This window comes from Equus caballus, chromosome 1, assembly GCF_041296265.1.
Source record: "Equus caballus isolate H_3958 breed thoroughbred chromosome 1, TB-T2T, whole genome shotgun sequence".
Classification (NCBI taxonomy): Eukaryota; Metazoa; Chordata; class Mammalia; order Perissodactyla; family Equidae; genus Equus; species Equus caballus.
In genome coordinates, this window is record NC_091684.1 from 56,458,083 (window position 1) to 56,476,024 (window position 17,942).

Below are 17,942 nucleotides of genomic sequence, written 5' to 3' on the forward strand. Positions count from 1 at the left end.
TATCTGCATGCCATTCTGAATTGTGAACAGTATGAGTGAAGAAATGTGTTTTTTCTTTTCTCTTAATTCTACCTCCAGCATCTAGAGTGGAAATTGGCACAAAGTAGACATACAAGGGCCAGATTATCAACAGTCTTTTAGATCGGTCTTCTTCAAGCTGACTTCTAAAGCCGACCTTCTTGACATTCTTGGAAAGTTTTGTTTTGTTGCTAAGCTACAGATATTCCAGTAAGGTCCTTAATGAAAGCTGTCTTAAGCCAAAAAGCCACCTAGATAATATTATGGGTGAGAAACAGAAGGAATAAACAGCCACAAATAAAAAATTTGTCCCCCAATTGCCCCTGCACATATTGATAAGCAACCTCAGATAAGGAGTTGATTTTCTGTAACTACAAGGTCACTTCCCTCAGACATAAATGTAAGTGCCCTCAGAGTAGAATTTCTTAGGTTGGAAGGGAATAAGAGAGCAATAAAAATCCATTTGCAACACTTTTTAGTCAAATACAGACTGCAAATGGTGAAAAATAAGCCAGCATTCTGGCTCGTATTAACCCAAATTTTGAGTGTGTGGCATACTTAGTACATACTTTCCTCTTAAACTTGAGCGTATCTTGGGTAACAGACTTGTGAATCTACTACAGATATTCCTTCTAGGACTCTTCATTATGAAAGAAGTATTTCCCCTTGAATCACCTTGATATTTTCCTTTCAACAAACACATATTGAGTATGTATTATCTATTAAGAGCAGATATTTAGAGATGAATGAGATTCCACCAACCCAGAATTTAAAGAATATTTTGTTGGAAAAATGTGCATATAAACAATTACAATACAATGTATTTAAATGTCATATATATAGCATATAACCCAAAATTACTTATGCATAAGTCACCAAAATCCATAGAGAAGGTTTTATAGAGGATATAACATTTGAGATACATCTCACAGAAGATTTTACCAGTTAGAAAATGGGGCAAGGTTCTTCCTACAAGACAGAACAGCATAAGTAGTGGTTTAAGGCATGACAGAACACAGCTTGTTCAAAGAGTGATTAATACCTTGGTGTGACTGGATTGTAGGTTGCTGTATGTTGGGTAGTGAATGGAAGCAATGACAAAAGAGTAGATTTGGACCAGACAGTAAAGGATCTTTGTATCAGGTTGCATCCACTGTCCTTCATAACAGCAACTGGCCCCAGCTAAAGCACCGGGCAAGTCTTCTCCAACACGACCCTGCCAACTTCACCATAACCCTCAACCCTTCATCACATCTGATTAGACTCAGGATGATCACCTATCCAAGAACAACTAACCCGTTAGCCAGATATGCCAGATGAGGTGGCACAGCATAAAAGGATCAGAGTTGTCCTCTCTAGAATTTTAAAATGAAAAGTATTGAAAGAATGAGCTGATTTGCAGTGTTGATGAAAGCATCACAAGGTGGTATGTAGGCAGTGAAGACATCATGGCAATCCAACTCCATAAGGGGCAAAACCCACGAACAAGCCAGAGCTTTGAGGCAGGACAGAGAAACACAAGAGAGGTGATACAAATCGAGAACAGCAAAGTGCAGGTCACTGAACTTGGTGCCTCTCCAATCAGGTTCTTATTCTTCTTGATGGCTGACTGGCTTTACCTAACAACAAAATGAATCAAATCAGAAGAAACTTGTGTGCCATAAAGTTGAGTCCGCTGTTTAACTGGAGGCGACAGCGAGCTAGTCAAGGGATGCAAGGAAGACAATAACGCGACAAAATTGGTGGTAGTGTTTTAGGAAGGGGGTAAGACCATTCTGGAGTTGATCTTTGGGCCATTCCACTGAAGCCTCACCAAATCTCATGACAAGGAGGCAATAATTCTTTTCTGATTACTTTGTCCCTTATCATGGAATAACTTGCTATTTAAAAGATTATGTTAGCCCTGCGGGAGAGAGACTACGTGTATTAGAATATTAGTGATCTCTTTACTTTTCGGAGCCAATAATTTACGTTCCAGGGACTTAGGGGAAGGTGAGCCTGAATGACTCAACAGCAATAAACATTGTTCTATACACAAAATTTCCAATAATAGAAGGAATTTAAAATATATATTTTTTGCCCACTGCAAGGAATGTGATGCATTAAATTCAAGTTAATGAAAAATTTGTATAGTTGCCAAAATATTAATAGGGATTATCTTTGGATGATGAGACCATGCTTCCTATGTTTTATAATGAATATGTATTGCTTTTATAATAGAAGGGAAACAAACTTAAATAGTTTAGTTGAAGACTTATATGTTTCATTACTATGTAACAAAACAGATTTTAAGTCTTAGTTGTCTGGATAAATCTATACGAGGCTAGTGAAAAAAATTATCTATTAACGTCCACTATTATTTTTGACATGGTACCAAGACTTTGGTTTAGATTGAAAGAAGACAGAATGGTTATGAAAAACACACTAGAATCAAAGGATTTAAGTTCCACTCAAACTTCCTGTCCCATGTCATATATAAATAGAGCCAGTTACTTCATGTCTCTGGGCTTCAGTTTTCTGATATGTAAAATACAGGTTAGACAAAATAATCTCAAAATCCATTTCAATTCTGTGATTCTCTAAGCCTTTATATCACTATTATCTGGTATTACTACAATATTTTCCAAGTTTAACTTGCAAAGCTTGTAAGCCACTCGAAATTACGTAAAACCTCTCAAGTCTTTTAGTAGTATCCACAAGAAACCTACAAAGCTTAAGAATCAGGACCAATGGCCTAAACACTTAATGACATGTTTGTTTTGATTTCTCTAGGCAGAAACCTAGAGTATCTCAGAAGGAAAACACCAAGATTGGAAATCATATTCACCAAATCAAAAATAATTTCATTATTTTAACTAAATACTATCAAGAGAAAAAATATAGAATCAATATAAGCTGTTGCCTATGAGAGGAAGTCTGGTCTCAAATATAGCCAATGAATAAAAGAAATAATTTATTTAACTATGTGAACACTATTACTAGTTTTTGGATATAGGCCTACACTGGGTTATCAGAGGACACAAACTTGGATTGTAAATAAATGGTTGCTTATTTGAAATATTATATTTGCTTGTAAAGCTCTACTTGCTAGAGATGTAAAAACACACACATGTACACACACACGTGCACACATACACATAGCCCCCCCACACCATACACACATATATCAAGTTTAGGTTTTTCTAATTTTTTACTATTAAGTCAAAAACATAAAGTATATATTTCTCAATTTGAAAATTCATTCTAAAATGTAAGTGATAATAAATGAAACCAAAATTTTGATACCAAAAAAAGTGGGAAAACAAATCTATACTTCAGTTCAGAGTATAGTTGGTTTCTTAAAAAAACATATGCATAAAATTCTATTATCTCTATTTCATTATAAAACTTAAATTCATTCTTTCGAATAAACATTGGGCTTAGGCAAATTAAACATGTTTACAAATATTGAAAATGTTTACATTTGCAAGGAGTAGTAAATACAAAATATGAAGCACGAGGGAAATTTTGCTCAAATAAACACAATAGCCTGAAAAGTCATTCTATTTCCACCAAATATATTCCCTCAATAGCCACAGCAAGACATAAACACAAAAAAAGTGTTCAAAAATATTTTTTTTCCTAGCACTTTGGGAGGCTGCTGGCATGCAGAAATGAACAGGTTGGTCGAGACTAACAGGAGGATGTGGGAGAAACCTGACAAAAGTGATAATCAAAAGTTCAGAAATAAATGGACAAACCGGGGGCTACTTCAGTTGCAACCCACAGAAGAGTAAATGAAATAATAGTGGACACACACTGAATTATACGCCAAGGAAGCCAAAGGTAATTACAGTATTTTCAAGTTTCTTCTGATTTAAAAGATGGTATAGAGAAATATGTAAATAGTAAGAGATTTATAATGATGCTGGTTAAAGGTAGCCTGGAAGACAAGAGTTACAACAAGGAGAGCGGCTCAGTTTTATAATGAAAGACCTTTACCTCTGTGTCTATCCTTGGGTTACAGTCCTGGTTTGTGGCAGCTTTGCAAGTCTCTTTCCCACTCTCCCTTTCATCACCTGCCATGCCTGAAATTTGTCATGAAAAAGTCCTATCTGAAACATGGAGGATTGATCGCATACTTTTATTGCCCCTTCCTCCTCAAAACTCATGTAATAACAAATGAATACAAATGAGGATGAAGAGGCGCTAAGAATGGATGAACGATTTCTACAAATTTTTGGAAAACACAGAATACATGAAAGATGAGTAAAGTTAAGAAAGCTACAACCTAAGTGCTTACTGAAACGGGATCTACATGATGCAGCAAAGTCTTGAGAGATTCCGGAAGGTTGGGCTCACTAAAAATATGGAGACTGGTTTAGTCTTCATGGAGAGTGATTGACTGCCAGATCTCCATCTTTACTCCAAGAATCCAATGAACTATCTGCTATAGATTCTTTGCAGCCCCCCCTGCAAACTCAGATGTTGAAGCCCCAATCCCCAGCGTAATGGTATTTGGAGATGGGGCCCTTGGGAGGTAATTAGGTCATGAAAGTAGAGCCTTCCTGAGTGGGATTAGTGCCCTTATCAGAAGATACACGAGAGAGAGGACTTCTCTTTCCCCATGTGAGTATACAGCAAGAATGTGTCGATCTGCAAACCAGGAAAAGAAACCTCACCAGGAACCCAACTTGCTGGCCCCTTGATCCCAGACTTTCAGCTTTCACAACTGTGAGAAATAAATTTCTGTTGGGTAAGTCACCCAGTCTATGGTCTACGTCACAGAGTTAGCCTGCGCTGACTAAGACACTGCTCCTTTCTTCCAGCAGAGAAGAGGAAGTTTATTTCTGGCAAATTCAAACATGAGAAGCTAGACCCAAGTATATCAGTAGTGAGGCCTGGGAATGAAAACAGGAGAATTACATGAGACTATACAAAGTAAACTTAGGGGCCTCAGCACCCCTCCCTTGGCTTGTCCCCAGAACACTGGTAGCCTCCAGCTCCAGTACAGGAGGTAGAAGTTCTTTGGGGGAAAAAATATCCATATTCATGTATCTGGAGAGTCCTCAGTGAAAAGGCAAGCTCACTGTTTAATCTTGCAACCACAAAAGCCACAGCCAAAACCTGGCCCATCCACAGGGGACCTTCTCTCAGCTTTTAGTGCATCACTGATTAATCTGAATAAACACACAAGAAACCTAACATTTGAGGAAAGCTTCCAACATGAAATAGGCCAAAACGAACTGACTAAATTACCTCAGAGGAAACAGTGACAGTGCAGCAAGCAGTACACTACCAAAACACTTCACATAACATCCTCAGAATGAGAAAAGATGTCACATCCATAAAGGTAAAACAGTATGCTATGAAGAAGGAGAAAAACAGAACCAAAAAAAGCTCCCAGAGATAACAAATAGGATCACCCAAATTGGGGGAAGGGAGCGGATCAGCAAGCTTTTCTGTAAAGGGACACATAATAAATATTGTAAGCAGACAGGACTTACTGTCTCTACTCTCTTGCCAACGCAGGGTGAAAGCTTCGTTAGATAATACATAAATGAATGAGCAGGAATGTGCTCCTTTATTTGCAAAAACTTAACTTTATTTACACCCAGAAGCCTCATTGCTGCATTTGGTTGTGCCATAGTTTGCTGACACCTGATCTAAATTATTAATAAATAAATAAAAGATGGCAACATAAAGCTGAGGAAATCACCTAAAACTAAGACAAAAAGATAAAGAGGTAAAAATAGGAAAGGAAAACCAAAGAATCAATTCAAGAAGTCCAAAATTGGCCCAATGAAAGTTCCAGAGAGAGAGAACCCAGGAAATGGAGAGACGTAATTTTTTTTAAAAAAAGACATAAATTTTTACAACTGAAAGACACAAGTCTCCAGATTTTAAAGGTCCACCAAACATCCAGCGCAATGAATGAAAAAAGGCCCAAGCCAAAGTACATCCTTGCCCAATTTCCAAATACCAGGGAAAAAGAAAGTCTTATAAAAGCTTCCAGAGAGAAACAATAGATTATACACAAAGGAGTGGGAATCAGGATAGCATCTGATTCTCCCCAGCAAGGGTGAGTGTGAGCAGACCCTGGAGCAATGGCTTCAAGATTCTGAAGGAAGATGATTTCCAATTGCGAGTTATATATACAGCCAATCCATTAATCAGTAAAGAAAAACTAAAAAAAATTTCGGACATGAAATTTTATTTCACACGTGCCCTTTCTTGGGAATCTCTTAGTGGATGTGCTTCAGTAAAATGATTGGTAAACTAAGAAAATGAATATGTGGGAGCCAGGAAACAGGAGATACCGCCACTGGAGAGCGTGAAGGGGAGCTCTAGGTTACCAGCTCTAATTAGATGGCGGAGCAGAGGGATGAAGAGCTGCAGAGGGAAGGGAGTGTCTGAATTGACCGAGTATTTGGAAAAATTAGGCACTTGACAAATCCTTTAATATTGGAAAAAACAGCCAGTATTAGGTACAAGCTAAGCTAAGGGAATTTGAGAGGAAGAGAGAGAAAATAGGGACAGCTCTTAACTGCAAGAGAAACAAAAAATTAAATGAGAATGGAAACATAATCTAGTACGCCACTTACTGCAGCCTCATCATTGCTTACGCAGAGATCATAAATTAATTGCTATCTATTTATTTAATACTATATTAATGTGGGAAATGGGGAAGTGAGACAACATATGACACTAAATCTATAGTTAAAATAGCAAGAAATGAAAATATCCACAAAATTTAGGAATGTTATGAGAAGGAAATAATAGCTAAAATAAAGTATCTGAATCTGAAAAGAGATATTGGTGAACAGGCCGAGAGGGCAGAGCAAGTATGGATGTTTTCAATACAAGCTTTTTCTCATATTTGCTTTTTTAAACTATGTACTTTAAATTCTGTTCTCTGTGATTCCTTAATATTTTGCATTTCTCAGTTACCTATTAAATTTCAACACACTGAGAATGCTAATACTACAAGCCATTATCAGTTAATACCATAGGATTCATTTGTTGATAAGTGGAAAAAATGTCTAAAAAGAACTGGGTCGACATGGGCACCTGGGGACAAAGCACTAAACATGAAAGCAAATCCCTGAGGGAGCGGTCAGGAGGCAGCTGGGGGAAAGGCTTCTCTTTTTCTTGTGTGTATGAAACTCTTGTTTGAACATTGGGCTCATCGTGTGGGGATGAGATACGACTGATGAGGCTTGAGTGGGTGGGGTCACATCTGGTGGAAGAAATATTCCTGGTGCCAACCCCCCAATCAGAAAACTGGATCTAAGAAAGCCAGCTCTGGTGGAAGACTCATTTTATGAGTCATGTTTCTGTTTGTTCTCTTTGTGTTATCTCCTAAATTTCTTAAATTAAAAAAAAAAAGTGCTTAAAATTTTGTTTTGACTTTCAGCTGTGCCACTTTTTCCAAAAAGAGAATATGTCCACTCTTGGGCTGAAGTGTCAAAGGGGGAGCAGTGGCTACCTGAAGCCACTGTAAAGGTGTTGGCGGTGATCAAGAAAAACCCCAAAGGGAGATTACATCTGAGGGGACAGAGAGCCACATGAGTTCTTCCTATTTGCTCTCAAATGCAAACTCCTTAGAAAGGGATTTTCTTTTTTTTTTTTTTTTTTTTAAAGATTTTATTTTTTCCTTTTTCTCCCCAAAGCCCCCCGGCACATAGTTGTGTATTCTTCGTTGTGGGTTCCTCTAGTTGTGGCATGTGGGACGCTGCCTCAGCGTGGTCTGACGAGCAGTGCCATGTCCGCGCCCAGGATTCGAACCGACGAAACACTGGGCCGCCTGCAGCGGACCGCGCGAACTTAACCACTCGGCCACGGGGCCAGCCCCCTTAGAAAGGGATTTTCTGACCGCTCTATGAACCTGTCACTAGCTCTTACCCTCTGTTATTTTCCTTCATAGTACTTATCTGTAGCTGACATTGTGATGTGTGCCTAAGGTGTTTATTTGGGAGTCTCTCATCAACCAGAATGCAAGTCCTCTGATGGTAGGAACTTTGTCTTATTCACTGTTGTATCCCCAGCACCAAGAGCAGTGAAAGAGCTTTATAAATATTCATCAAATAAATAAATTCTCAACCCAGTACCAGATAAGGGAATTTTCTTTTTCTTAAGGACCCATAGCATTTGCTTCCAGGGACTAAGTTAATTTCTTCCTGAATCACAATTTTGCCACATGGGGGCTCTGCTGTAAGCCACAAGAGATTCCCAAGCATTCCCCCACACTCAGGGGAACGACTTTCAATCAGAGTTAAGCATTGACAATACAGAGAAGGGTCCTCCAGCCGGCTTAAGAGAGTCTCCAAATAGACTGATACATTTTGGTGTAACATAAGGAACCACAGGCTCCTATTGTCTGCTACAACACTGCAAACCTACGCAGGGTTTCTCTTTTCTCAGAAATTTAATCTCTCTTAGGTCTGTAGCCTAAAATAAAATTTTAAAAAATCAGATATTGTTTCAGAAACAAAAGTATAACTAACCAATGGAAAATTATGGGTTTTTATCCAAATCAACATTTCTATTATCTTTCTCAACTTAATGGTTATGGAATTTATTTCTTCATGTTGATATATTTGTCAGGAAGGCTAATTAAAAAATATAATAGTGCACCCAGTTGAAACTACTAAACAAAACACTTTAAAAATACAATAGAAAATGCTATAGACTGAATGTTTGTGCCCTTCCACTTCTGCCAAATTTATATGTTGAAACCTAATCCCCAGTGTAATGGTATTTGAAGGTGGGGTTAGGAGGTGATTAGGTCCCAAAAGCAGAGCCCTCATGAATGGGGTTAGCTCTCTTATAAAACAGGACCTGAGAGCTCCCTTGCTCCTTATGCCATGTGAAGTTACAGAGAGAAGATGGCAGTCTGTGAACTGAGAAGCAGGCTCTCATCAGACATGGAATCTGCCAGCTTCTTGATCTTGGACTTCCCAGCCACTAGAACCAAGAAATAAATTTCTGTTGTTTATATGCCAGCCAGTCAATGGTATTCTGTTATAGCAGCCCAAACGGACTAAGACAGAAAATTTTCTTTAAAAGTTCTTGTTAGGAGCTGGCCCCATGGCGTAGTGGTTAAGTTCGGTGCACTCTGCTTTAGTTGCCTGGGTTTGCGGGTTCGGATCCCAGGCGTGGACCTACACCACTCGTCAGCCATGCTGTGGTGGCCACCCACATGTAAAGTCTGAGGAGGATTGGCACAGATGTTAGCTCAGGGCTAATATTCCTCAGCCAACAAAAGGCTCTTGTTACATCAGAATATACATGAAGCAAATACAGCAAAATATTTATTATGACACCATTCAAACAACATTGAAAAGCTCTTGTTACATCAGAATATACATGAAGCAAATATAGCAAAATGTTTATTGTGACATCATTCAAACAATATTGACTTTATATTCAAAGCACAGCCATACAAGCAATAAAACATCAAATATTAAGGTTCAAATTTGGTAAAACATCAAATATTAAGGTGCAAATTTGGTTAAAAGACTTTTATAGTTACTGAAACTCCTTTGTTCTACTGTGAGAAATTAGAAGAAATTTGAGAATATATATAGGACTATAAATTTACAGTGTGACTCTGGTGCCACATGTTCCTTCATGGAATTTGTTCTAAATGAAAAGCTAAAAAACTGATTTCTCTCAATATAAACGACTACAGACAAATTTTGGTTTGCTGTTCTCTTGATATGAATGTTTTGAGCCCTCTATTAGAAGAACACCTCAACATCAATACAAAAATTAGCAGGTCTGTTTAGAAAGGAATGGTATCAAGTAATTGCCTTGCTGACTATTGGCAAAAAGGCAAGTGTGACGGAAAGTGAAGAACAGAAATACCAGTAAATGTGAACGTTAAACCAACATAGACTCATGGCACCTTAATATTAATTCTTGTTCCCAAACTTGCCATTTGACCCATTACTGAATTTCTTGGTAGTAGAAATGACACAAAATAGAAATACACATTTTCCTCCAAACTCTAAGTCTTATATCATGCAAAAGTTTCACAAGTCTTAAACTTGCTACCAAGAATGACTAGATGCCCAAGTATCTGTTTAGGGCTAGATATCCTGCTTTAATTAATGAATGGACTCTTGCTCAACATATATGCCATTAAAATTTGCTCCTTGAAAATTAAATGACATAAGGGGAAGCAATCAACCAAATGCAGAATGCGGATCAAGCTATAGTCCAAATGACCTGGTACCTCCCAACAAATCGATGTCATTAAACAATTAAAGAGACTTCAGAAACACCGAAAGCAAATGCAAGTCCAAAGGCTTTGCTTAGATTTTGACTACAAACAAACTTTAAGGACTTATTTTTAATTTTGTTGGTGTAACAATGATAGATGGTTAAGTTAAAAGTCTTTATTGGTTAGAATTGTATACTGAAATATATGCATGATTTCTGAGATTTGCTTTTAAAACATTCCTAAAAGAAAAAAAATGTGTGCATATGTGGGAAAGGAGGCGGGATAGATGAAACAAAATTTGCAAAATATTGATAATTGTTGAGGTTCATGTTTATTATACCATTCTCTCTACTTTTGCCTACGTTTTCAAATTTCCACTAAAAAAGTAAAAACAATTATTTCCTCAAGGTCCTGTGATCTTTCCAGTCTTCAGAAGCCCACCACTAAGTATTATACTCTGAGTTTGTTATTCTTCCCCATCCCCAAATTTAGCTTAGGAAGTGACAGCAAGGAATGCGATAAAACCTGAGAATATGGATTGACGCTGCAGCATAGACATATCTTCAGGAGAGGGAGAGGGAGGCGTGTTGGATAATCCTGTAAGGTCTCATTCATTTGAGTTTGCTTCATTCCAGAAAGTGACTGAGAACCCATTTTAACAGTCACACCTGGAACCTTCTTCATCTATTTATCTAAGTCAGAGATGTTCACTCATAACCACATGTGACCAGACAGGGTTTTTAATGGAGCCCTTGAAGCAAGCAGATGGGAACAAGGATATTTCAGAGATGTGTTAATGCTCTCATGGAAGATTAGGATATAATTACAAATGAACAAATGCATGAGTATCCTAATCAACTAGAAATGAAGAAAACAATCTTCATAGCTGTAGGGAACTCTATCTTAGCATTCTGACAATCCCTTTTTTATACTAGGGTAACTGAGTAAAAAATATTAAGCTCTTTACAATATCTCGATCAACACATTTATTGGTGAAAGCACTTAATGAATCAGAACACAGAATATCAATGATATATGTCATATAATAAGTGGTTGTGGTATTAAAATTGTAGTAGAAAGGGACTACTGAGGAATTTTTTCATAATATTGGTAAATTCTGACTCTGCCCTTCGTCATGTTCATGACCCTTGATATATATGTGTTCCAATATATGCTTATGACCAGAGAACCTAGACAGAATCAAAGGAAAATTAATTTTCTCATAGGAACTGATTCCAGAAATATTTAAGGGCACTTTACAGTCTGCAATGTATTTACACATAAATCATGAATATTGCTTCTAAATAAAAGCCTTAGAAAGTCATAGCACAGGTTTTATGAGTCTCACTTTGTAGATAAGCAAACTGAGGCCCTGAGAAGTTTGCTTAGAATGTTCCAAATTCCAAATGTCAACTGACATATGCAATAAAAAGTATATGGCATTCTGTAAATTATTTTAGAAAGACATTTTGGATTCACCAAATTTATTTTCTAGAATGCTTAGTCCAAATGTTCCCATATCTGGTCTTGACGTAATTTTCAATTTTCATCAGAGCTTTTGGTTCCATTGCCCTCCAAGGCTATATGCAAAGATGTTGCCTTTGTCTAGGCCATATGAATAGAAATCCATATTGCTATTGTTTAGTGGCTAATTTTGCTAATCACTTTACGAATATTTTAAAGTATATCATAGTGCTTTGATACCTAATATCAAGAGGATGTTTTCAAAAATTAAAATTTCATAAAGTTGAAGAAAAGTGAGAGCCAAATTGAGACAATTCAAATGTATTGAACTCTTGATCTTATTCCCAAAACCTGACTCATGGAAGCAGTTGATGACTTTACGATCAGTTCTTTGGTCCATAAAAGGAAGAGTCATCTTTAATTTCGCTCTTTATCTCATATCTCTACTTCTAATCCATTGGAAAACTCCTGTTGGTTTTACAGAAATATATATATCCAGAATCTAACCAATTCTCACCACTTCCACTGTTACCATACTGGTCCAAGCCACTACCATCTCTGTCCTGTGCCAATAGCCTCCTTGCTTTTTACTCTTGTCCCTTTAGAGTCTATTCCCTCAACAGCAGCATAAGTGATCCTATTAATAGGTAACTTGATCATCTCTCTACTCTGCACAAAATCTTGAGTTGGCTCCTACTTTTCTCCAGAACAAAGCCAAAGTTCTTACAATGGCATACAAAGCCCTCCATGGCCCAGTACCTAGTACCTCCCTGACCTTATTACCAGTTACTATGCCCCTTGCTCTCTTCACTCTAGATGGATTGGCCTCTTGGCTGTTCACTGAACACATGATCTGCTCTCTCCCAAGGGTCTTTGCACTCTCCGCTCCCCATATATATTTAAGGTTAACAACCTCATCTCCTTCAAGGGTTTGCTCAAGCAATTTTCCCAGTGGCCCAACCACTCTATTTAAAATTGCAATCCACCTAACCCCTTGCATTCCCAAACTTCTATTTTTCCCATAGTACATATGATCTCATAATATACTATTTATGATTTTGTAAATTTTCCACCTTACCTCTTTAGAATGTAAGCTTAGATCTTTGTTTTGTACGTTGATATACTCCAAGTATCTGTAATAACGTCTAGTACATAGTGGGTAACCAAACCTATTGTTAAGATATCAGTACATCCTTTTTAAGCCTTGATTTTCTGAGTTTATATTTGGCAATTCAGTTTCACATTGGACTGAAATTTGGCATAACATACTGAGATTGGATTTATTTATGCAATTTAAACAAAATATTTTCAGTTATTTGAAGTACTATAAGTGCAACAAAAAAAGTCTTTAGATACATGACACTATGTTTTATAATTATATAAATCATTAAGGTCCTAGATTCATTGGGGAAACTTAAGTTGTCATGTAGCTTATGGTTTGTTTTACATGTGGTGTTAAGTGCAAAAGAATTTACTAAATACGTAATGCAGTATAATTTTGCTTCTGTTGAAAGGTAAATCAGAAATAATCATTTTGCTGTAATCAACAACTAAAAAGAAGATAAACTTTTAAAAGACATAAGCAAATTACTAAAATCTTTTAGAATAGAAGGCTTTTTTCTTTTGAGGGACTACTCTATGTCTTCGGATTAATTTCTGTAGCCTCAAGTATCAGTCCGTCTTAGGGTTGCATTATTTTATTTTGGGATTTCTCTACTGGCTTCATGGATGGTCTTTTCCCTTCAGGTATTTCATTACCTTGAACCAGGACAGACCTGGTTATAATGGTGGCTTTAGGGCTAGTGCCAAGGTAGGGGCCACACAAAGTGCCTGGAGCAAGATCCAATCCACAAATGGTGACTGATTACTGTTGAGCAAGAGACCAATGATCAGAATTAAGAGGAAATATCAATTATGAGATCCACAGGGTGTATGTGAAGTCAGAACCGTGGAGCAAAGCAAGATCAGAAGTCACGGTACCAGAAAAATGTCCGAAAACTAAGGGCAAGATACGTAACATAGCAGAGAATACTATTCACTGTGAATAATCCAAGAAGATTTCTCCCAGGAAAAGCAAAGTGAGAGAATTGCATTCTCAGTGGACTCATCTGTTCTTCTGTCACCAGTGAATGAGGGAAAAATAAGAAGCACAAAGCTGATGGGGCCTCCAGCCATCCTAGAGTGGCCCTCTGAAGCTGTTAGGCAAAACAGACACCTCAATGGCTGCTTCCCACAGAGAAGCAGGGAAAGGGAGGAGAAAAATCAGAGGCTTTCAAGCAACAGATACATGAGAGATGAGTTATAAATATGATTCCCTTTAGTCTTTTATTTAATAGATATAAGTTGTCAAGCCCCATTTGGGATGTAAGATGACAAAAGTTGTAATGTGCCGAAAGGAATATTCAAAAGTATATATGCTGTTCTCATGAAATTTATGGTTTAACTATGAAGACAAGAGACGTCTACATGAAAAGTGAGGATCACTTGCTGACCATCTAAGTGTTTCCACTTTCCAGTTTCTTGCCTTTTCACACACATTCTTTAAGAACACTTTCTTGGGGCTGGCCCAGTGGCCCAGTGGTTAAGTTCATGCTCTCCGCTTCAGTGGCCCAGAGTTTCACTGGTTCAGATCCTGGGCACGGACCCAGCACTGCTCACCAAGCCATGCTGAGGCAGCACTCTACATAGCAGAACTAAAAGGACCTACAACGAGGATATACAACTATGTCCTGTGGGGCTTTGGGGAGAAGGAAAAAAAAAAACAACAGAGGAAGATTGGCAACAGATGTTAGCTCAGGACCAATCTTTAAAAAAAAAGAATACTTTCTCCAAAATTGTGTCCAGTCTCAGTGGAATTCTGTAGGGATCAATCCCAGGTACACAGGACTAGCATTACATAACTGGTTTATCCTACATCGAATGGACTTGAGACCCCTATAAAAATGTGTTTATTCAATAAACATTTATTGAGCATTTAGAAGGCGCCGAGTGCTATTCTAGTTATTATGGAAACTTAAGTAGAGAAAACATTGTCTTTGACCTCATGGAACTTACATCACAATGTCATAGGTTTGTATACCCTCTCTTCCTACTAGGAGAAAATTCATTCTTTTAAATCCTTCCCTTACGGTATATTTCTTAAACCTAATTGTCCACCAGAGTCTGTTGATAAGTTCAGCCTCTTCCATCCCCTTGAATCAGAATATTGGCAAAGAGATTGGGAAACTTATCTTTTTTTTTTTTTTTTAAAGATTTTATTTTTTTCCTTTTTCTCTCCAAAGTCCCCCAGTACATATTTGTATATTATTCGTTGTGGGTCCTTCTAGTTGTGGCATGTGGGATGCTGCCTTAGCGTGGTTTGATGAGCAGTGCCATGTCCGCTCCCAGGATTCGAACCAACGAAACACTGGGCCGCCTGCAGCGGAGCGCGCGAACTTAACCACTCGGCCACGGGGCCAGCCCCGAAACTTATCTTTTTAACAAGCTCTCTGGGGCCTTTATATGGATTTATGGCACGTGTAATTCGGGGGCACCACTGCCCTATTAATAGCTCCCTATCTGAGGGATTGGTAATTTTCATTGGACTATGTCTGTAGGGCCCCTTTTCATTGCCATGACTAATTATCACCAAACTTCTCATCCTTAGAGAATATGAAAGCTGCCCAGGGTTTTCCACAGCTAATTCACCTAACAAAGACTAAGCACAAGACAAACTTTTTAAAGCACTATTCATTTATTTTTAAACAAAATGGTTTTCTCTATGGGGCAGATGTTATCATATTCTGCTTTGGGAAGAAAAAAAATCAGACATTAATCACTAGTTATGATCTATAGAACCAAAAGATTCATTTTAAAGATAAAGTTGAGATGATGGAGCTTTAGGAAATTTTCTCATCAAAGATGGCAAGACTGAGTGAATCTCAGAAATCTATTGTGAACAGTATAAAAAATGTTCATTGAAGCAGTTCTTTGTGAGTTAATGACAGTCAGTATAGTCAATATTCATTACTACACAAAATAGAATACCAGCAAATACAATAAAGTGATATTATTCAAATAGCTGCCAGCACAGGCCTACTATGTGCCACACGCTGTTTTAAGTACTTTACAGATACGAAGACGACATAATTCTAAAACCTTCTATGAAATGAGTTTTTGTTGTCATGTGCATCTTGTAGAAGAGAAAACTGAGAAATAGAAAAGATAAATAACCCACTCAAGGTTACATGCTTGGTAAATTGTAGCCAGGATTTGAACATAGGTGCAAAAATCCACGCTCTTAATCACTAGACTGAACTGCCCTTCCTTCGTTTTGATAGCACTTCTTGAGAAGACTCATACCGAAGAAGTTCATACAAACCTATTCTAGGAAGCAAGAATTTTTTATGACAGCTAACCTGTCCCAATGCTTGAATCAGGCTAATTTTCATTTGACTCATTGTAAAATGGAGATACCAATGTTGTTGAAACAGGATCATTTAGGGGTTAGAGGTTCAAGCATAAGAGAGACGTGGTTTTGAATCTCAGTTCTGCCACTTGCTTGCTATATGACCTTCTGCAACTTACTTCTCCAAGTCTCAGTTTCCTCATCTTTAAAATGAAGGTTATAATGGGACCTACAACATAATATCGTTTAAAGATGAAACACGATAGCCTATTTAGAGCACTTAGAAAGTGCTCAATAAATATTATTAGTGTAATAAATAGCAGCAGCATCAATAAACTGAACCAAATGATCTCTTGATTCTTCTACACACACTAAATATGGTTTATTTCTCTTCTAATTAAAAAAAATGACAGCAACCAAAACAACAATAAACCAAGCCATGAGCCATTAAACCAATTATGTCTTTTGTGGGAAAACCAGAAAGGCTATCGGACACATTAATTTATATGTCATTAACCATCCCCTCTATTCCAAAATGTATGTGTTCTAGCATCCTGAGACACCTTGCATAATTTAATCACTGTGACTCTACGAGGTCAAATGGGCAGGCAGTTAATGCTTCTCTGTGAAAAGCTCAATAATTCATTTTATAAATTTCAGTTCAAAGCCTACATTGAGGTTCAGAAAAATTGACATTCGGTCTGTGAACTTAATGTCAAGCTCAAGAAAAACTCTGGGCAGCAATGTTTAGCGATTAAGTGGACGCAGACAATAAAGACGTTGCCAAATTGTAAAACAAGACTTGGAAATAACAGAAAATGTTGCTAGTTATTGATTACGGTGACCATTCAGTTCCTATTGAGTCACCCAAAAGAATCATTCATTTTCCAGCAGAGAGCCTGCTCATTTGCAAGATAAAAGAGAGACATTTCTGCACATGCCCATAATGTTCTTCACCACTGGGGGCAGCTTTACATAAGACTGCATTCACTGAAACCAAAGCAACAGTCCGAGCAGCTTTCAGAATGACAGTCTGCAGAAGTGAGCTGAGCGTGTGCGCGGTACGAGGCTCTCCTGCCTGCTGGGCTCCAACGCAGCTCTGTGGCTGAGCTGGGTGCTCACCACCAGCAATGCTGTGCTATGGAATACAGATGTGGCAGCTCAGGTAGCCTCACATTGCCTGGAGGAATACATCATGCTTTCCGATAAGAAGAAATTGTAGAAGCCAGTTTTTTTTTTTTTTTTCCTAACACCCCCCCCCCAAAAAACCTGTAAAGATGCAAAAACGTAATATCCATGAAGATCCTATTACCTAGGAAGATTTTGATGTTTTGCTGCGATTGCGGTGTTGGGATTTATTTGTTCTTGGAGTGTTCTGCGTGGCTGGCAAAGAATAATGTTCCAAAATCGGTCCATCTCCCAAGGGGTCCAATTTTTCTTCCTGGGTGTCAGCGAGCCCTGACTCAGTACAGTGCAGCTGACGGGCTGTCATGCAAGTGGCCCCTAAGCCAAAGCAAAAGACCTAAGGACGACCTTTGAACAATACAAAGGATGGGTATGTTTTGTCATTTTTCTTCTTTCCTTTTTTTAAAAAAAACAAAAACAAAAACAAAAAAACCTCTAGTCTGTATTAATTCTGCCTTAATTATTTTAGAGATTACCTTGCTCTGCTCTAAGGCTATAAATTCAATTGCTTAGTGAACATGTTTCCTTGCTTAACTATTAAAAAAAAAAAGAAACCCTAAAGACAATTCTCTCTAAATTACAAAGAGATGATATTTGATGTTAAATGTTGTTATCTAGATTTAAATTTTTAAAAAAGAAAATACATGCCTCTTTTTGCTTGATTAAAAATAAATGAATTCT

At 37.7% G+C, this 17,942-nt stretch overlaps 2 protein-coding genes across 27 annotated transcripts in view; one reads left to right on the forward strand and one right to left on the reverse strand.

Annotated features, from left to right (window-relative positions):
* CTNNA3 (catenin alpha 3) overlaps window positions 1–17,942 on the reverse strand; it is a 1,507,895-nt gene that overhangs the window by 828,690 nt on the left and 661,263 nt on the right. The window lies entirely within an intron of this gene.
* The window catches only part of LRRTM3 (leucine rich repeat transmembrane neuronal 3), a 172,280-nt gene continuing 171,369 nt past the window's right edge, over window positions 17,032–17,942 (forward strand). Inside the window, exon 1 of the mRNA XM_001503559.7 lies at window positions 17,032–17,631. Within this exon, the coding sequence (XP_001503609.1) occupies window positions 17,628–17,631 (4 nt within the window). The 5' untranslated portion in view covers window positions 17,032–17,627. The remainder of the gene's footprint in view (window positions 17,632–17,942) is intronic.